Raw genomic sequence first — 15,378 nt, 5'->3', positions numbered from 1 at the left:
GCAAGAGGAAGGCATTGATGCTATGGACTGGCCCGCCCGTTCCCCAGACCTGAATCCAATTGAGCACATCTGGGACATCATGTCTCGCTCCATCCACCAACGCCACGTTGCACCACAGACTGTCCAGGAGTTGGCGGATGCTTTAGTCCAGGTCTGGGAGGAGATCCCTCAGGAGACCATCCGCCACCTCATCAGGAGCATGCCCAGGCGTTGTAGGGAGGTCATACAGGCACGTGGAGGCCACACACACTACTGAGCCTCATTTTGACTTGTTTTAAGGACATTACATCAAAGTTGGATCAGCCTGTAGTGTGGTTTTCCACTTTAATTTTGAGTGAGACTCCAAATCCAGACCTCCATGGGTTGATAAATTGGATTTCCATTGATTATTTTTGTGTGATTTTGTTGTCAGCACATTCAACTATGTAAAGAAAAAAGTATTTAATAAGATTATTTATTTCATTCAGATCTAGGATGTGTTGTTTAAGTGTTCCCTTTATTTTTTGGAGCAGTATATAAAGTATTTGCTTGTAATTATAGGCTTAATGCTGCAATATTTTATAGGCTGTGAAGGGTGGCCAACCATCCTCCAGGAGAGCCTTAAAGATGGAATCCGCAGTAGGGGCAAACAGCGCCACTGGCCACCCCACCACAGCTGTTATTGTTTTGTTGCTGAGCTGAGGAGCATCGCGCAGCATGGTTTGAAAAAAAAGATCTGTACATATTAGTGCTCTTCTATCGGGAAGGGAGTGTTTGTTGTTTGCGCTAACTTCTTCTGTCGTTGTAATATCGAAGGACAAGTGGCTAAATTTTGTCTATGTCAAAGCAGCATATCCCTCCGTCTCTCCCTCTTTCCATGTCTCTGCCCATAAACCGTCCTCCCTTGTCAAGTTGGGCATCAAAGCTCCCCTGACCTATTGACACTTAGCTCATCTGAACCCCATTCCCGAACTTACACTTCAAAATAAACTCAGCAAAAAAAGAAACGTCCTCTCACTGTCAACTGCGTTTATTTTCAGCAAACATGTTTGGGTAGGGTTTATTTTAGCGAATGCAATCGAAAACCTGTTCATGATGTATTTGTATGAACATAACAAGATTCAACAACTGAGACATAAACCGAACAAGTTCCACAGACATGTGACTAACAGAAATTGAATAATGTGTCCCTGAACAAAGTCAAAATCAAAAGTAACAGTCAGTATCTGGTGTGGCCACCAGCTGCATTAAGTACTGCAGTGCATCTCCTCCTCATGGACTGCACCAGATTTGCCAGTTCTTGCTGTGAGATGTTACCCCACTCTTCCACCAAGGCACCTGCAAGTTCCCGGACATTTTGGGGGGGAATGGCCCTGGCCCTCACCCTCCGATCCAACAGGACCCAGACGTGCTCAATGGGATTGAGATCCGGGCTTTTTGCTGGCCATGGCAGAACGCTGACATTCCTGTCTTGCAGGAAATCACGCACAGAATGAGCAGTATGGCTGGTGGCATTGTCATGCTGGAGGATCATGTCAGGATGAGCCTGCAGGAAGGGTACCACATGAGGGAGGAGGATGTTTTCCCTGTAAAGCACAGCGTTGAGATCGCCTGCAATGACAACAAGCTCAGTCCGATGATGCTGTGACACACCGCACCAGACCATGACGGACCCTCCACCTCCAAATCGATCCCGTTCCAGAGTACAGGCCTCGGTGTAACGCTCATTCCTTCGACGATAAACGTGAATCCGACCATCACGCCTGGTGAGACAAAACCGCGACTCGTCAGTGATGAGCACTTTTTGCCAGTCCTGTCTGGTCCAGCGACGGTGGGTTTGTGACCATAGGAGACGTTGTTGCCGGTGATGTCTGGTGAGGACCTGCCTTACAACAGGCCTACAAGCCCTCAGTCCAGCCTCTCTCAGCCTATTGCGGACAGTCTGAGCACTGATGGAGGGATTGTGCGTTCCTGGTGTAACTCGGGCAGTTGTTGTTGCCATCCTGTACCTGTCCCGCAGGTGTGATGTTTGGATGTACCAATCCTGTGCAGGTGATGTTACACGTGGTCTGCCACTGCGAGGGCGATCAGCTGTCTGTCCTGTCTCTGTGTAGCGCTGTCTTAGGCGTCTCACAGTACGGACATTGCAATTTATTGCCCTGGCCACATCTGCAGTCCTCATGCCTCCTGCCGGAAACTTGCCTTAGGCATGCTGCAAGATGAGCAGGGACCCTGCATCTTTCTTTCTGTGTTTTTCAGAGTCAGTAGAAAGGCCTCTTTAGTGTCCTAAGTTTTCATAACTGTGACCTTAATTGCCTACCGTCTGTAAGCTGTTAGTGTCTTAACGACCGTTCCACAGGTACATGTTCATTAATTGTTTATGGTTCATTGAACAAGCATGGGAAACAGTGTTTAAACCCTTTACAATGAAGATCTGTGAAGTTATTTGGATTTTTACGAATTATCTTTGAAAGACAGGGTCCTTTTTTTGTGAGTTTATATGGAGACAGAATGCAATTCTCAGATCTTGGCTCATTCATCATACAACCCTTTAGGTCTAACAATTCACCAATAAATGGAACATAAGGGCAAACATATTATAGCTTGCCTTACACTGTTGAGATTCACACACACACATTTAATCAACTGGTGGTGGGCAGTTATTTCTTTAAAACATATGGAACCTGTTATGAGAAAAGAGTTGGCTCTATTTGACAATACAGGCATGTTGCAGTGTCGAATCAATGCATTATTTGAGTGCCACAGTGAAAATAAAACAAAAACATTCTTTGGTCAAAATTCTCCAAATAATTATATGTTTATTATTCTACACTCCAATTTTGTAATAAATGATAGAAAGTTTCTCAAGTCAGCTGGGTCCAGATACATCTGCAAGATTACATTAAAACATCTGTTTTAATCTTTTGAGTAAAAAACATGCAACAGGGTGATCAAATTAAGATCCTACACCTGTGCACTAATACAGCCATGTGAACTACATGAGTTCTCACAGCACGTCTCACCTGTCCTCCCTCTCATTTTGGTCCCTGTATTGTACTGCACTCATTGCACTGCAATTCTCCTTGTCCTCTGGCTCTGAGCTGCCACACTGCATGGTCACACAAAGAGAAGAGATAGGTGTTGAACTGACTCAGTCCCAGAGACTCAAGAGTCAGACTAAGATCCACTATGCCGCCACTTATGTCTCATCGCGTATAGTCTCACAAGAAATGCCAATGGAGCCACGGAGAGGATCAGGAAGGTGCCAAAGCAGGTGAGCAGTATCAGAGACAGGTCTGGATGAAGGCAGCATGAGAGAGATCAGGATACAAAGTGAACGGTAAAGAGTGGCAGTTTTGGCACCAGAATAATTTATATGATTTCAGACCAGCAATGAGGAATGAAAACCTACGGCAACTGGCAAACTAAACATTCCGGTGATATAGTATGAACTCACTGTCTAGTGTGATGCTGATCTCCTGGCTGCTCCTCCTGGCCCTGCCTGCTCTGGCCACACAGCTGTAGGTCCCCATGTGACAGCTAGAAGCCCTCGCTACGCTGTACATACCACTGACAGAGTCCCTGGCCACTGGCCAGCCGTCCCTCAGGAAGGAGAATGTTACAACCACTGTGGTCCAGTTACGGTCGGGATCAGGGTGACTATGTAGACTGTGGTTACCATGATGTTGGCTCAGTTTGCAGTTGCTAAGCTGGGCCTCACAGGTGAGGTTGAAAGCCCCGCCCTCTTTGACCACGGTCGAAGGAGATGCTGACAAAGTCACTGATGTGAAGAGCTCTGGAGAGGATATTGATTACACAGATTGATTAGAGGAGGAAGTTGAGAAAATTATAGATTACAAAGAAGTAGAGAAGTGAAATATATTCCAATTGTCACTGACAAGAGCTAGAGTAACGAGTGGGGCTTGTCAAGTAATCTATGAAAAAGAGCATGACACTACATGCAAGACATGTGCTACTCTCCAATGACATTAACAGAGACTGCCTGGCTGTATTGGGTGTAGAAGACTGGCTGTCCTCTCCCTGCTCTGCACCAGTACTGGCCTGTGTGTGTGACAGAGGCACGCCACAGTTGGTAGACCGCCCCACCTCCAACTCTGCTCCACATCTGCTCCACAGGGCCAGTGTCCTGCCTAATATAGTGTTATGAGCATTAGTTCGTTCCACTTGTTAGTACATTCCAGTTCCTGTACACAGTTATCCAGTGCCATGTTTTACTATCATCACTCAGGGAGTGATGGATACAACAAGTAGCCTAACACCCACATTCTATTAGAATGAAGTGAAATCTATCACACCTCCCGACCTCCATTATAAACCATCAGAGAAGCAACATAAAGAGGGAGCCGGAGGTCACACCTGTCTTTGTGCCAGTAGAACTGCCAGCCCAGCCCAGAGAGGCCAGGTAACTGACACGCCAAGGAGACTGTGTCCTCAGTGTACACCTGTCGTCCTGAAGGCTCCACGGTCAGAGTGGGCATCAGTAGAACCTCTGTGAACACATGCAGTAGCATAGAATTTCAACAAATTGTGGGATATGTTTTGGCAAAGCACCCAAAGTGTATATTTCAAGACAGTGCCCAGTCTGCCACACCAAAAGTCTACATTAGGTAACTTGAATATAATTCAATGTCTAAAAATGAAGAGTGTGTGGTATTAAAATGATACTCACCTGATGATGGCTAGACCACCAGTGTACTCAACACTAGAACAGAATAGACAAGACATTATGCATAATAAGGCATAGGACCTGATAACCCAAACTCAAACATAAGCAGTAAAATTAGGCTAAGCCTATGTGGCACTGGGTATTTAATTTTAGCCTGCAGATCCATGATCTAATTGCCAAGGTGATTAAAAAAGGTTAAACTTGGCTGATAGCCTACTTACAAAGTACAGGAAGGAGAGACATTCCTGAGCTATTCAGAGTGAATCATGTTAAATAAATAAATCATGGTTAGCAACGGTAGCTAGGCAAACGGGTTTTTAAGAAGCAACATGCACTTGGAGGGGAAATCAGTTTACTGAAAAAGGTCAATAAACAGTTAGGCTAATTAAACGGTCCACAAAGGACCACACATCTTGAAAAAAGTTGACAACAATACATTTGACACATGCAATAAACTGCAACGGGGCCAATGTTATTGTTTTTAAACACAGAAAGACACAACCCCACGTGCTGACAACAACCATAATTTACCTAGCTAACAACCATAGTTTACCTGGCTCTGGCATCATCACCTCAGCATCCTGCTTGTAAGATGTCTGGTCCTACATTTCCACGTAGACCAAGCCGTGTGCTGTGGGGTTTCATTTAGGAAACCTGATGCGACATTAATCTGGTTCATATCCGCAACACTCACCTGGGGTGGCAGGAAAACGATGATAGCAGGCAGCCACAGGACCTCATCATCCGGTCAGACGCGGCCTGCTCATCTCGAGCTGCTCACTGCGTCCCCTAGCGTCGCACATGATTGAAGAAAAATTATCTGTGTGAGGGAAGCAAAATTCAACACAGCACCGGTCCTTTCCCCCCAAAACAGGAAGTGGGAACGATATCGCATAGATTGAAAGCTCTTGCAGTACTCCACTGTCTGGACAAGCGATCTTGAAAGTCTGGCGGAGTCAGTATTAACGTTAGTGTTTTTACGCAAAGAGAAATTCAACCAAATAGGAGATTGATGTCATTTTGTGGAACGCAAAACGGCGGGTGAGTTGAAAGAACGTAGCATTTTACCACAGACTTGCTCAACACTGACTTAGCAGCAGGCAGCACAAAGCTAGCTAGTTCATTTGTAATGGCGGAGTGCTTGTAGCTAGCTACGTGGGGTATGCTTAGTAGCCAACGGTGTAGCTAGCTAGCTGTCGCTACCCAGTTTAGAAAGTGGTTGGTTATGCTAGCTAAGAGCGCCGTTGGGTGATACGTTTATTTTTTGAAAATCGATGTGAGTTGGTTACCTAGTTATCTATTAGTTAGCGAACTATTAGTTAGCTCGCTAACTGTCGTTTTGGTAAGTTACAGTAGCTAACTACATATGGTTGCTAGTAGCTAGCTAACTAACGTTAAGCACAGCGACGTGAACAAAACTGTTGGATAACTAGCTAACTAACGTTAGCAAGTCAACAACATCAATTCAATCCACAAAGTTAACATTAATTGTAACGTTAGATGGCAAAGACTAAACTAACTTGTTAGCCTACGACCTCTCTGAACCCTGTAATTGATATGGTCATTTAAGGGGCAACCTGCAGTTGCTACATCCATTTTTTATTTTAATTTTAAGTTAATGATTTCCTGATTGCTATAATTGTAGTAAGTTCCTAATTTTAGTTTGACAAAACAAGCAGGCACAGTGTAGAGAATCATTGTACCATCTAATCCCCTGTGAAATATATTTTCTATAACCAAAAATATTGTATTTTCAGCTGTTTGAAGCTGGTGTACAAAACCAAATGTAAAAGACACAAAAACAACTTAAAAACGGGAAGCACAGAAATAGCCACATAAAACATCTACTGCTTCTTAGATTTGCTTTCAAAGTTTCTCCCCAATTTCGTGATATTACGATCTTGTCTCATCGCAACTCCCCAACGGACTTGGGAGAGGCGAAGGTCAAGTCATGCATCCTCTGAAACACGACCTGTCAAACTGCACTTCTTTACACCTGCTCGCTTAACCCGGAAGCCAGCCACACCAATGTGTTGGTGGAAACACTGTTCAACTGAGGACTGAAGTCAGCCTGCAGGTGCCTGACCCGCCACAAGGAGTTGCTAGAGCACGATGAGCCAAGTAAAGCCCCCGCGGCCAAACCCTCCTCAAACCCGGATGACGCTGGGCCATTTTTGCGCTGCCCTATTGGACTCCAGGTCACGGCTGGTTGTGACACCGCCAGGGATCGAACCCCAGGCTATAGTGACGCCGCAGCACTGCGATGCAGTGCCTTAGACCGCTGCGCCACTCGGGAGGCATATAACTAACACGTGAAATTGGTCGTGAGACGACATGAGAGTAAAACAAAATGTATATGTAAACAAACAAATGTAAACAAACTGTATAGCCTCAAATGGTTAAAACGGTTAATGGTTAAAACTATAATTTTTATATCATAGATGGTCAGTTTTTTTCATCCATAGCTCTGTCTGAGAGTTGTTAGGCCAACGTTTCTCCAGCACCCATCCCTCCAGCTTTTTACAGAAACGGGTGGGGAGAGGCCTTGTGATTGCTGCTTTTGCACTTCCCTCCATTCTCCCTCTGCTTCTCCCATCCCTTCCACTTACCATTGCCCTCTTTCTCTCTCTCCCTCCCTCTTTCACTACCCCTCCCCCCTCTCTCTGTTCCCCACCCCGCTCCCCTCTTTGTTCCTCAGTCGCCGTAGTAAATGGGACCAGCCTGGCCCAGGTCCTGGTTCAGACCAGATGGGGGAGGCGGAGCCGGCTCCTACAGGGGCTCTGGACGCTGCAGCTGCTGTGGCAGCTAAGATCAACGCTATGCTGGTAGCCAAGGGCAAGCTCAAGCCCTCCCAGATAGGACCGTCTGGTCCGTCGGGACACCCAGACAAGGTAAGGGTAAGGGTCAGGAAACCTCTTACACTGAAAACATTAGAAATGCTTTAGGTCTCTCACCTGTAAGCTCTCTTCTCTCTGTCTTTCTTGTCTGTCCCTCTCTCGCCTCCAAATTCTGTAATCCCCTCGCTCTTATTCTCTCTCTTTTAGAGAGATATTGTTGTAAATGTTAGCATGCGGCACATAAAAATTAATCTCTGTCATCACTAGGTTGTGGGTGCAGGGAAGCCCCAGCCTCCTATGAAAGCGAAGGATGACCTGGTTGTGGCGGAGGTGGAGATCAACGACGTTCCTCTCCCCTGCCGGAACCTGCTGACCCGCGGACAGACACAGGACGAGGTCAGAGTCCATGACATCATTATGATCTTTAGACCCATTGATTGATTAATCTGGTCAACAGTCAAACTTACTGCTATGTTTACCCAGCTCTTTCTCTGTGTGACACGCACATGTACAGACTGGATCAGTGTCATGTAAACCAGTATGGGACTGAAAGTGTCTCACTTGAGGACAGTAAATGACCAGCTTCTACTTCATTCTATTGTGTGAAGATCAGCAAAGTGAGCGGTGCTGCTGTGTCCACCAGGGGGCGATACATGGCAGCAGTGGAGAAGTACAAGGCTCCACAAGGGTGAGTCCTGCTTCACACCTTCTTTATTACCACACTGATCTACCAAGGAGGTTACTGGTATTTACTTTTCTCCATACAGACAAGTAGATCTGTTGTCTGATTGCATCATACAACCAAGTCTTAGGCTACTGACCGACTGCTTCTCTCTCTGTCGTCAGGGACCGACCCCTCTATCTCCACGTCCAGGGCCAGACCAGGGAGCTTGTCGACAGTCAGTACATCTCTATTTACCTCACCTAATTTGATTAAGATTATCACTATTTATGAACATTAGGGTCCTTCTTTCCTGACTTTCTATGTTGTGACGATCCAATCTCTCTCTCTCTCTATCTCTCTATCTCTCTCTATCTCTCTATCTCTCTATCTCTCTATCTCTCTATCTATCTATCTATCTATCTATCTATCTATCTATCTATCTATCTATCTATCTATCTATCTATCTATCTATCTATCTATCTATCTATCTATCTATCTATCTATCTATCTATCTATCTATCTATCTATCTATCTATCTATCTATCTATCTATCTATCTATCTATCTATCTATCTATCTATCTATCTATCTATCTATCTATCTATCTATCTATCTATCTATCTATCTATCTATCTATCTATCTATCTATCTAGGAGCTGTGAACCGTATCAAGGAGATCATCACTAATGGAGTGGTGAAGGCGGCCACCTCCTCCTACAGCGGAACCGGAGCCCAGTCCCAGTCTACCAGCAACACAAACCCCAGCCCCCCTCACTGCCCCCCATCAACCACCATCACAGACCACACTTCCAGTCTGGGGTAAGCAGTGTTTTCCACAAGTACATAGAGTAGCCAGCCAGGGCAATTTGAATTTACTGAAAATGAATGAATTAGTTGTTTGGGGGTATGGCCTAGGCTTATATGATCAGGACTATTTTCTAAGTAAGAGAGCATTTAACATGTCTGGTCTTGAGATAAAAGTCTTATTTACAGTGACTTTAGTCCCGACATCTTAGGAAAGGAAACCTAGGGAATCCTTTGGTTTACGACACCATGGACATGCAGTATAACCACGCTGTATGATTTATGAATGGCAAAGGGATATAGGAGATTGACTTCATTTAGTCAGTTTGACACTTTTTCTAAACTAGTCAACGCTTGCTGTTCAGTTGTCAATCAAAGCCCAGTAAATAGTCTGCTATGCTCCACGTGGCTGGCTATGTGAAACACGCAAAAGAAAATACAGCGTCCGCTGTGTGGGGCGTTACCGCGTCCGCTGTGTGGGGCGTTACCGCGTCCGCTGTGTGGGGCGTTACCGCCTCCGCTGTGTGGGGCGTTACCGCCTCCGCTGTGTGGGGCGTTACCGCCTCCGCTGTGTGGGGCGTTACCGCCTCCGCTGTGTGGGGCGTTACCGCCTCCGCTGTGTGGGGCGTTACCGCGTATGTCCGTTACGCGGGGCGTTACCGCGTACGTCCGCTGCTCGGGGCGTTGCCACGTACGTACGCCACGTGGGGTGTGCAAATTCACCAGCATCATGCTCTCTCCTTCCTCTGTGTAAAGAAATTAGACTGCAACCAACCGCAGTGCACACACATTGTACGGCACATTGCGTTTCCCTGTCATCGCTCGCTATGTGACTGACGGACACCTATCCTATCAATATATCGCCAGAAGATGCATATCGTTCATTCTATCCAGAGGAGGCTCGGCGGACTAGTGAATTGAAACGTTTAAAATAAAAGTAGCCAAGATAATATGAAGTGGAAAAAGTAGGTGGCTGAAACCCGGAAGCCAGCCGGGTTTCAGTTTGTGTGTGTGATTGTCGTTCAGTGTGTGTGTGTGATTGTCGTTCAGTGTGTGTGTGTGATTGTCGTTCAGTGTGTGTGTGTGTGTGTGTGATTGTCGTTCAGTGTGTGTGTGTGTGTGTGTCAATGTCATTGATGAATCTTTAAGACTCACATCCATATCCTTTCAGATGCACTATGTGCAGGAAAAGTTGTTTGTGGGTCTGGAGCATGCCATCCAGGGCTTCTCAGTGAAGGAGAGGGTGGAAGGGCCAGGCAGCTCCTACCTGCAGCACATCCAGGGTGAGACTGGAGCCAAGGTCTTCCTCAGGGGGAAGGGATCAGGCTGTCTGGAGCCTGCCTCTGGGCGAGAGGCCTTCGAACCGATGTACATCTACATCAGGTAAGTCTCATGGACTAGACTCGTGTTCATCTGTATCAACTCAGAGAGAGCCTTGAACTCATGTACATCTACATCAGGTAAGTCTCATGGACTAGACTCGTGTTCATCTGTATCAACTCAGAGAGAGCCTTGAACTCATGTACATCTACATCAGGTAAGTCTCATGGACTAGACTCGTGTTCATCTGTATCAACTCAGAGAGAGCCTTGAACTCATGTACATCTACATCAGGTAAGTCTCATGGACTAGACTCGTGTTCATCTGTATCAACTCAGAGAGAGCCTTGAACTCATGTACATCTACATCAGGTAAGTCTCATGGACTAGACTCGTGTTCATCTGTATCAACTCAGAGAGAGCCTTGAACTCATGTACATCTACATCAGGTAAGTCTCATGGACTAGACTCGTGTTCATCTGTATCAACTCAGAGAGAGCCTTGAACTCATGTACATCTACATCAGGTAAATAGCAGTATTAATGGATAGTCTAGGGGAGTAAAGTCCATGTTCATTTGTATTAGCTCAGAGACACAGAGCTTAGACACCAGGCACACCTTAACTCCTCTCTCTTCCCCAGTCATCCCAAACCAGAGGGCCTTGCTGCAGCGAAGACCCTGTGTGACAACCTGCTGCAGACGGTGAGTGTCTAATGGTTTACTGACTGCCACTCTGTTCTGTTCTCTGTACACTGCTCTACTTTCACTTAAACCCTGTTTCAAGCTGTCCCATGTGAAGTGCATTGTATTATGTAGCTGGGCTCTGTTTGCCATGTGGATCTCTGACTGTTCTCTCTTCCCTCCAGGTTCATGCAGAGTATTCTGTCTTCCTCAACCAGATGAGTGTCATGATGCCTACTCCCGGTACAGACTCTGTCTTTCTTTCTCTTCTACAGTCTCTACAATGTGTCAACATGTACTGACGTGTTCCTCTCCTCCTCCAGGCTTTATGCAGCCCCCCATGGCCAACGGGATGCCCCCCCAGCCCCCTTACTACCCCCCAGTGGGGTACCAGCCCAGCTACCCCCTCCCTGTACCTCCCCCTCATCCCATTCCTCCCCCCTACGCTGTCCCCCCTCCCATTCCCCCTGGGGTGCCCGCCGGTCTCCCCCCTCCCAACCGGTATGCCCTCCCCCCTGCACCTGTCACTTTACCACAGGTAAGACTGGTCAATCAGATTTAGACTTGTGTGGACCGATAATACAGTACATTGAGACTATTACATCCGAGTTATGAAAGTAGTTGAAAAACATTTTCTTGATAGGCTGTATGTATGATTTATTCAACATACTTTGCATCCAAGTTGGGTTTTTCCCTTCTTTTTTTGTCCCCAGACTCTCCCACCTTCTCCTTTCCCACCCACTGCTCCGGTTCCGCCCAAAGCTCCGCCTCCCGTGGTCTCAGCCAATCCGCCGCAGAAAAGACGCTTCACTGAGGAGGTGCCAGACGAGAGGGACAGCGGTCTGCTGGGATACCAGGTGATTTACCATTCTTTTATTCTTCCACCTTATGTGCTGCCTTCGTCCAGTCTGTCCCTGCTGCTTCTGTTGTCTTCCTGTCTTTTCTTATCTTCTGTCCATGTATCTGATATCTGTTCCTCTTTCTGTTAGACTGAATTCATCATGATTCTCACTGTCTCTTGTCTGTAATTCTGTGAGTCCCTGTCTGCATTCTATAGAAAAGGTTTGCTTGTTGAGTGAGATTGAGTGTCTGTTCAGTGTCAACTTGTTTTTTCCCTAGTAGATTATGACGTTCGTTGAAAAGCATTGTAACCATAGCTGTTATTATCTGAGTCCATGTATTATTGGATTTATAGAACCTTCAGATTATGGAGATTCTGAAAAGGTATTGTTGGATAATCATCAGATGTACTTCAATATATTGAAATTAGTGCAGGTACGATACCAGTAAGTATCATGGCAAGGAAACAAAACATGAAACGGATCAACTTCTTTAGGAGAACGGCCCTAATGTTGGAAACAATCATCGTTCCGTTCTCACCCAGAGTCATCTGATTTATTTTCCAAGCTATAGCACATCATGTTTTACATACAGCAGGGTTTTAAAGGACCAATATCGCAATGCTAGTGTCGTCACAGGCCTAATTTAAATGTGTCCTCTTGATTTAATGATATGTTACTTTAATACAGTCCTTTCCTATTTCCGGATTATGTGCAATCAGAGCATGCATAAACTTAAAATAATGGTTTTATTCTCAGCTGCTTAAATAAGGTGTAGTGAAAAGGAAAACGTTTTGGAATACTAACTTTGCAGTTCAGTTCCATTCAATAGTTTAGATAACTATATGCTATATGCCTACTATTAATAATAGTGATTTAGGGGAGGATGTGTGCTAATGCGCCTGTGTGTTTTTCTGCTCATAGCATGGACCCATTCATATGACTAATTTAGGTGCAGGCTTCCCTGTGGGCAGCCCCGGCCCAGAGGCTTCAGGACCCCCGCCACCGAGTTCCTCCGGGCCGCCGAGGGAGAGGGACAGGTACGAGATGGGGGGGCGACGAGTCGCTCTCCTTTAAAACAGTGTCCTTCATCCCAGATGCTGGACACACCGTGTGTGCAGGCTTGTGTTTGCTTGTGATTGATGTTGTGCAACACTGACTCCTCTCCTTCCCTCTATCCCTCTCTCTCTCTCTCCATCCCTCTCTCTCCTTCCCTCTATCCCTCTCTCTCTCTCTCTCTCTCCTTCCCTCTATCCCTCTCTCCTTCCCTCTATCCCTCTATCCCTCTATCCCTCTCTCTCTCTCTCTCTCTCTCTCTCTCTCCTTCCCTCTATCTCTCTCGCTCTCTCTCTCCTTCCCTCTATCCCTCTCTCTCTCTCTCTCTCTATCCCTCTCTCTCTCTCTCTCTCTCTCCTTCTCTCTCTCTCTCTCTCTCTCTCTCTCTCTCTCTCTCTCTCCTTCCCTCCTCATCTCTCTCCCTCTTTCTCTCCAGCAGTAGGCAGCTGATGCCTCCACCACCCATTCCGATGAACGGAGGCATGACACCCAAGATGGAGGAGAGGAGGCCGCTGCAAGGCCCCCTGGGTAAGGGCCCCACTCCATGTAACCCCCTGACCCCTCCCCATCCATGGCCTCAGCCATAAAGCACGCTGCCCACCCCCCTGGCCTCTTGGCTGTCAGTAGTCGGAGTCAAATAGCATTTTGCATGCAGACATGCTGTTCTCACACGTGACAGAACAGGTTATAGCAGATTACATCAGACAGGCATAGTGTTCCTCGATAAGTTCTGCTTTGAAAGTCAGTCAGTCAGTTCAGAATCAAGAACTGAGCAAAGCTTCGATCCCCCACTGCCTCAGGTAACTCTCATTGATCCTAAGCCAACCCCTAGCCCTAGGCACTGTGTAGGTCTGAGAGGATTTTATAGGTGTAAGCCTTATGTAGACAATTACAATTGGCCTGATGAAGAGTAAGGCTGATCTATTACCGTACTGCTTACACCTGGCATCTGATCATCTGACATCTAGGAGGTGTCTAGGGATGGATTTCAGATTGGGAGTCCCCCTCTCTGTCTAGCTGGTGCTGTCCCCTCGCTGCCCGTCCCTTTCTGATGACGTCATCAGACAGGAGTGTCTGTGCCCGTGTGTGACCCCCCTCGCTAACAAGACCCTCTCTGTCTTTGTGTTCTTTCTCTGTGTTTTTCTTCTCTTCCATGTCTCTCTGGGTGGGATGCCGGATGGGGGTGGGGCTCTTCTCCTGTGGCGCTGTCCTGCATCGTGATTGGATGGCCCTAACGCTGCCGCTCCCCACCGACCAATGATTGCCGCTGCTGACCCATGCCCCTCCTCTTCTACCTAACTCACCCCTGCTGCCAAACACAATGCAATCTATTAACTTTCTCTCCCTATCTGTTGGTAAACAATTGACTTCCAACTGTTGTTTTTGAAACCTTTGTGCTGGTCTTTGGTTGTGTTCTCTCTCTGTGTGTATGTCTCCCCTCTCTCTCTCCTGCACCCCTCTCCTTTCTCCCTCATTCCTCCCTCTTTCTCCCACTGTTTTTCCCTCTCTCTCATCTCTCTCAGATCCCTCAGTGAAGAGGATGAAGACGGGGCTCGTGGCGTACGCTGGTGACTCCTCGGACGAAGAGGAGGACCACTCCACCCCCAAAACCTTGGGGGCAGGTAACCATGGTAACGTCACTGGGGCGACCCACTCCACCCCCACGTCATCCTCGGGCTGGACTCTGGGGTACCGCTGCCCCCCTCCGCCTCCCCAACGTGCCAAAACACAGCAGGCACAGTCACAGCAGCCCATGCCCTTCTGGATGGCCCCATAACACAGGAGTATTAAACCTCATACTCCCCCCCCCCCCCCCCCCCCCATCTCCTCCCTCCCCTGACACCTAGGGCCTTTTGGAGGGTTCCTTAAGGATGTTTTACACCCCAAACTGAGCCCCAGTCCCCCCTCTTCTCCTTTCCCCTCAACCATCACTCCTACCTGCTCCTCTACTTGATAGAATTTCTTTTGTGATGACTTAGATTTCCTTAAAACCGTTTTGCCATGCGCTCAGCAGTAAAGCAGAGTGTGTGTAAAATGGACTAAACAGACTGGCTGGCTCATACAAAGACAACAGACTCAACCAGCCAACCAGGCACAACCAGGAGACTGACGCACTGGATACATGGTGACAAGCAGCAAGATGCCCCAGACTTCCACACAGATTCAAGTGTACTCTGAACTCTGTATAGGAGACAGCTGAGGAACAGACACTCATGGAGGGTAATAGTGCCCTGTTTCTGTTATTGGTTGATTTGGAATGTGTCCACTCCTGGTTTTACTAGTGTAGAAAAGCACTGAGGTAGAAGAGATTTCAATGCATTCTAAATATTCTTTGTCAAAAAATATATTTCCCCCATCCCCATTTTCTTTCTTGGTCCAAATCTCCCTCTTCCTTCATTGAGTACAGATCATACAAACATGCTCGTTGGACTTTTATAAAATGATTGACTCAACTGTTCTAATGCTTTTGTGGAATAAATGAGCATTATGTCTGTGTACGAGAGTTTATTTCA

General features: G+C 46.7%; 1 protein-coding gene and 1 long non-coding RNA gene across 2 annotated transcripts; one reads left to right on the top strand and one right to left on the bottom strand.

Annotated features, from left to right (window-relative positions):
* Positions 1-288: 288 nt before the first annotated feature.
* Positions 289-4,486, bottom strand: LOC145860222 (uncharacterized). Its single transcript, XR_014380268.1, has 3 exons — positions 4,357-4,486; positions 3,437-4,130; positions 289-3,275 (listed from the first exon to the last, which is right to left on the bottom strand). It is a non-coding gene; the product is annotated as an uncharacterized LOC145860222 (long non-coding RNA).
* A 1,003-nt stretch (positions 4,487-5,489) lies between these two features.
* Positions 5,490-15,361, top strand: LOC106573525 (KH homology domain-containing protein 4). Its single transcript, XM_082960628.1, is given in 15 exon segments — positions 5,490-5,707; positions 7,365-7,557; positions 7,771-7,899; positions 8,112-8,191; positions 8,350-8,402; positions 8,820-8,893; positions 8,896-8,985; positions 10,142-10,353; positions 10,931-10,991; positions 11,156-11,213; positions 11,294-11,508; positions 11,684-11,827; positions 12,734-12,849; positions 13,305-13,324; positions 14,314-15,361. Coding segments are annotated over 15 exon segments (1,803 nt in total). The 5' UTR covers positions 5,490-5,678; the 3' UTR covers positions 14,643-15,361.
* The last annotated feature ends 17 nt before the right edge of the window (positions 15,362-15,378 follow it).

This window comes from Salmo salar, chromosome 02, assembly GCF_965601325.2.
Source record: "Salmo salar chromosome 02, fSalSal1, whole genome shotgun sequence".
Taxonomy (NCBI): domain Eukaryota; kingdom Metazoa; phylum Chordata; class Actinopteri; order Salmoniformes; family Salmonidae; genus Salmo; species Salmo salar.
The sequence above is the reverse complement of the archived record's forward strand: the minus strand, read 5'-3'. Positions and strand labels throughout refer to the sequence as shown.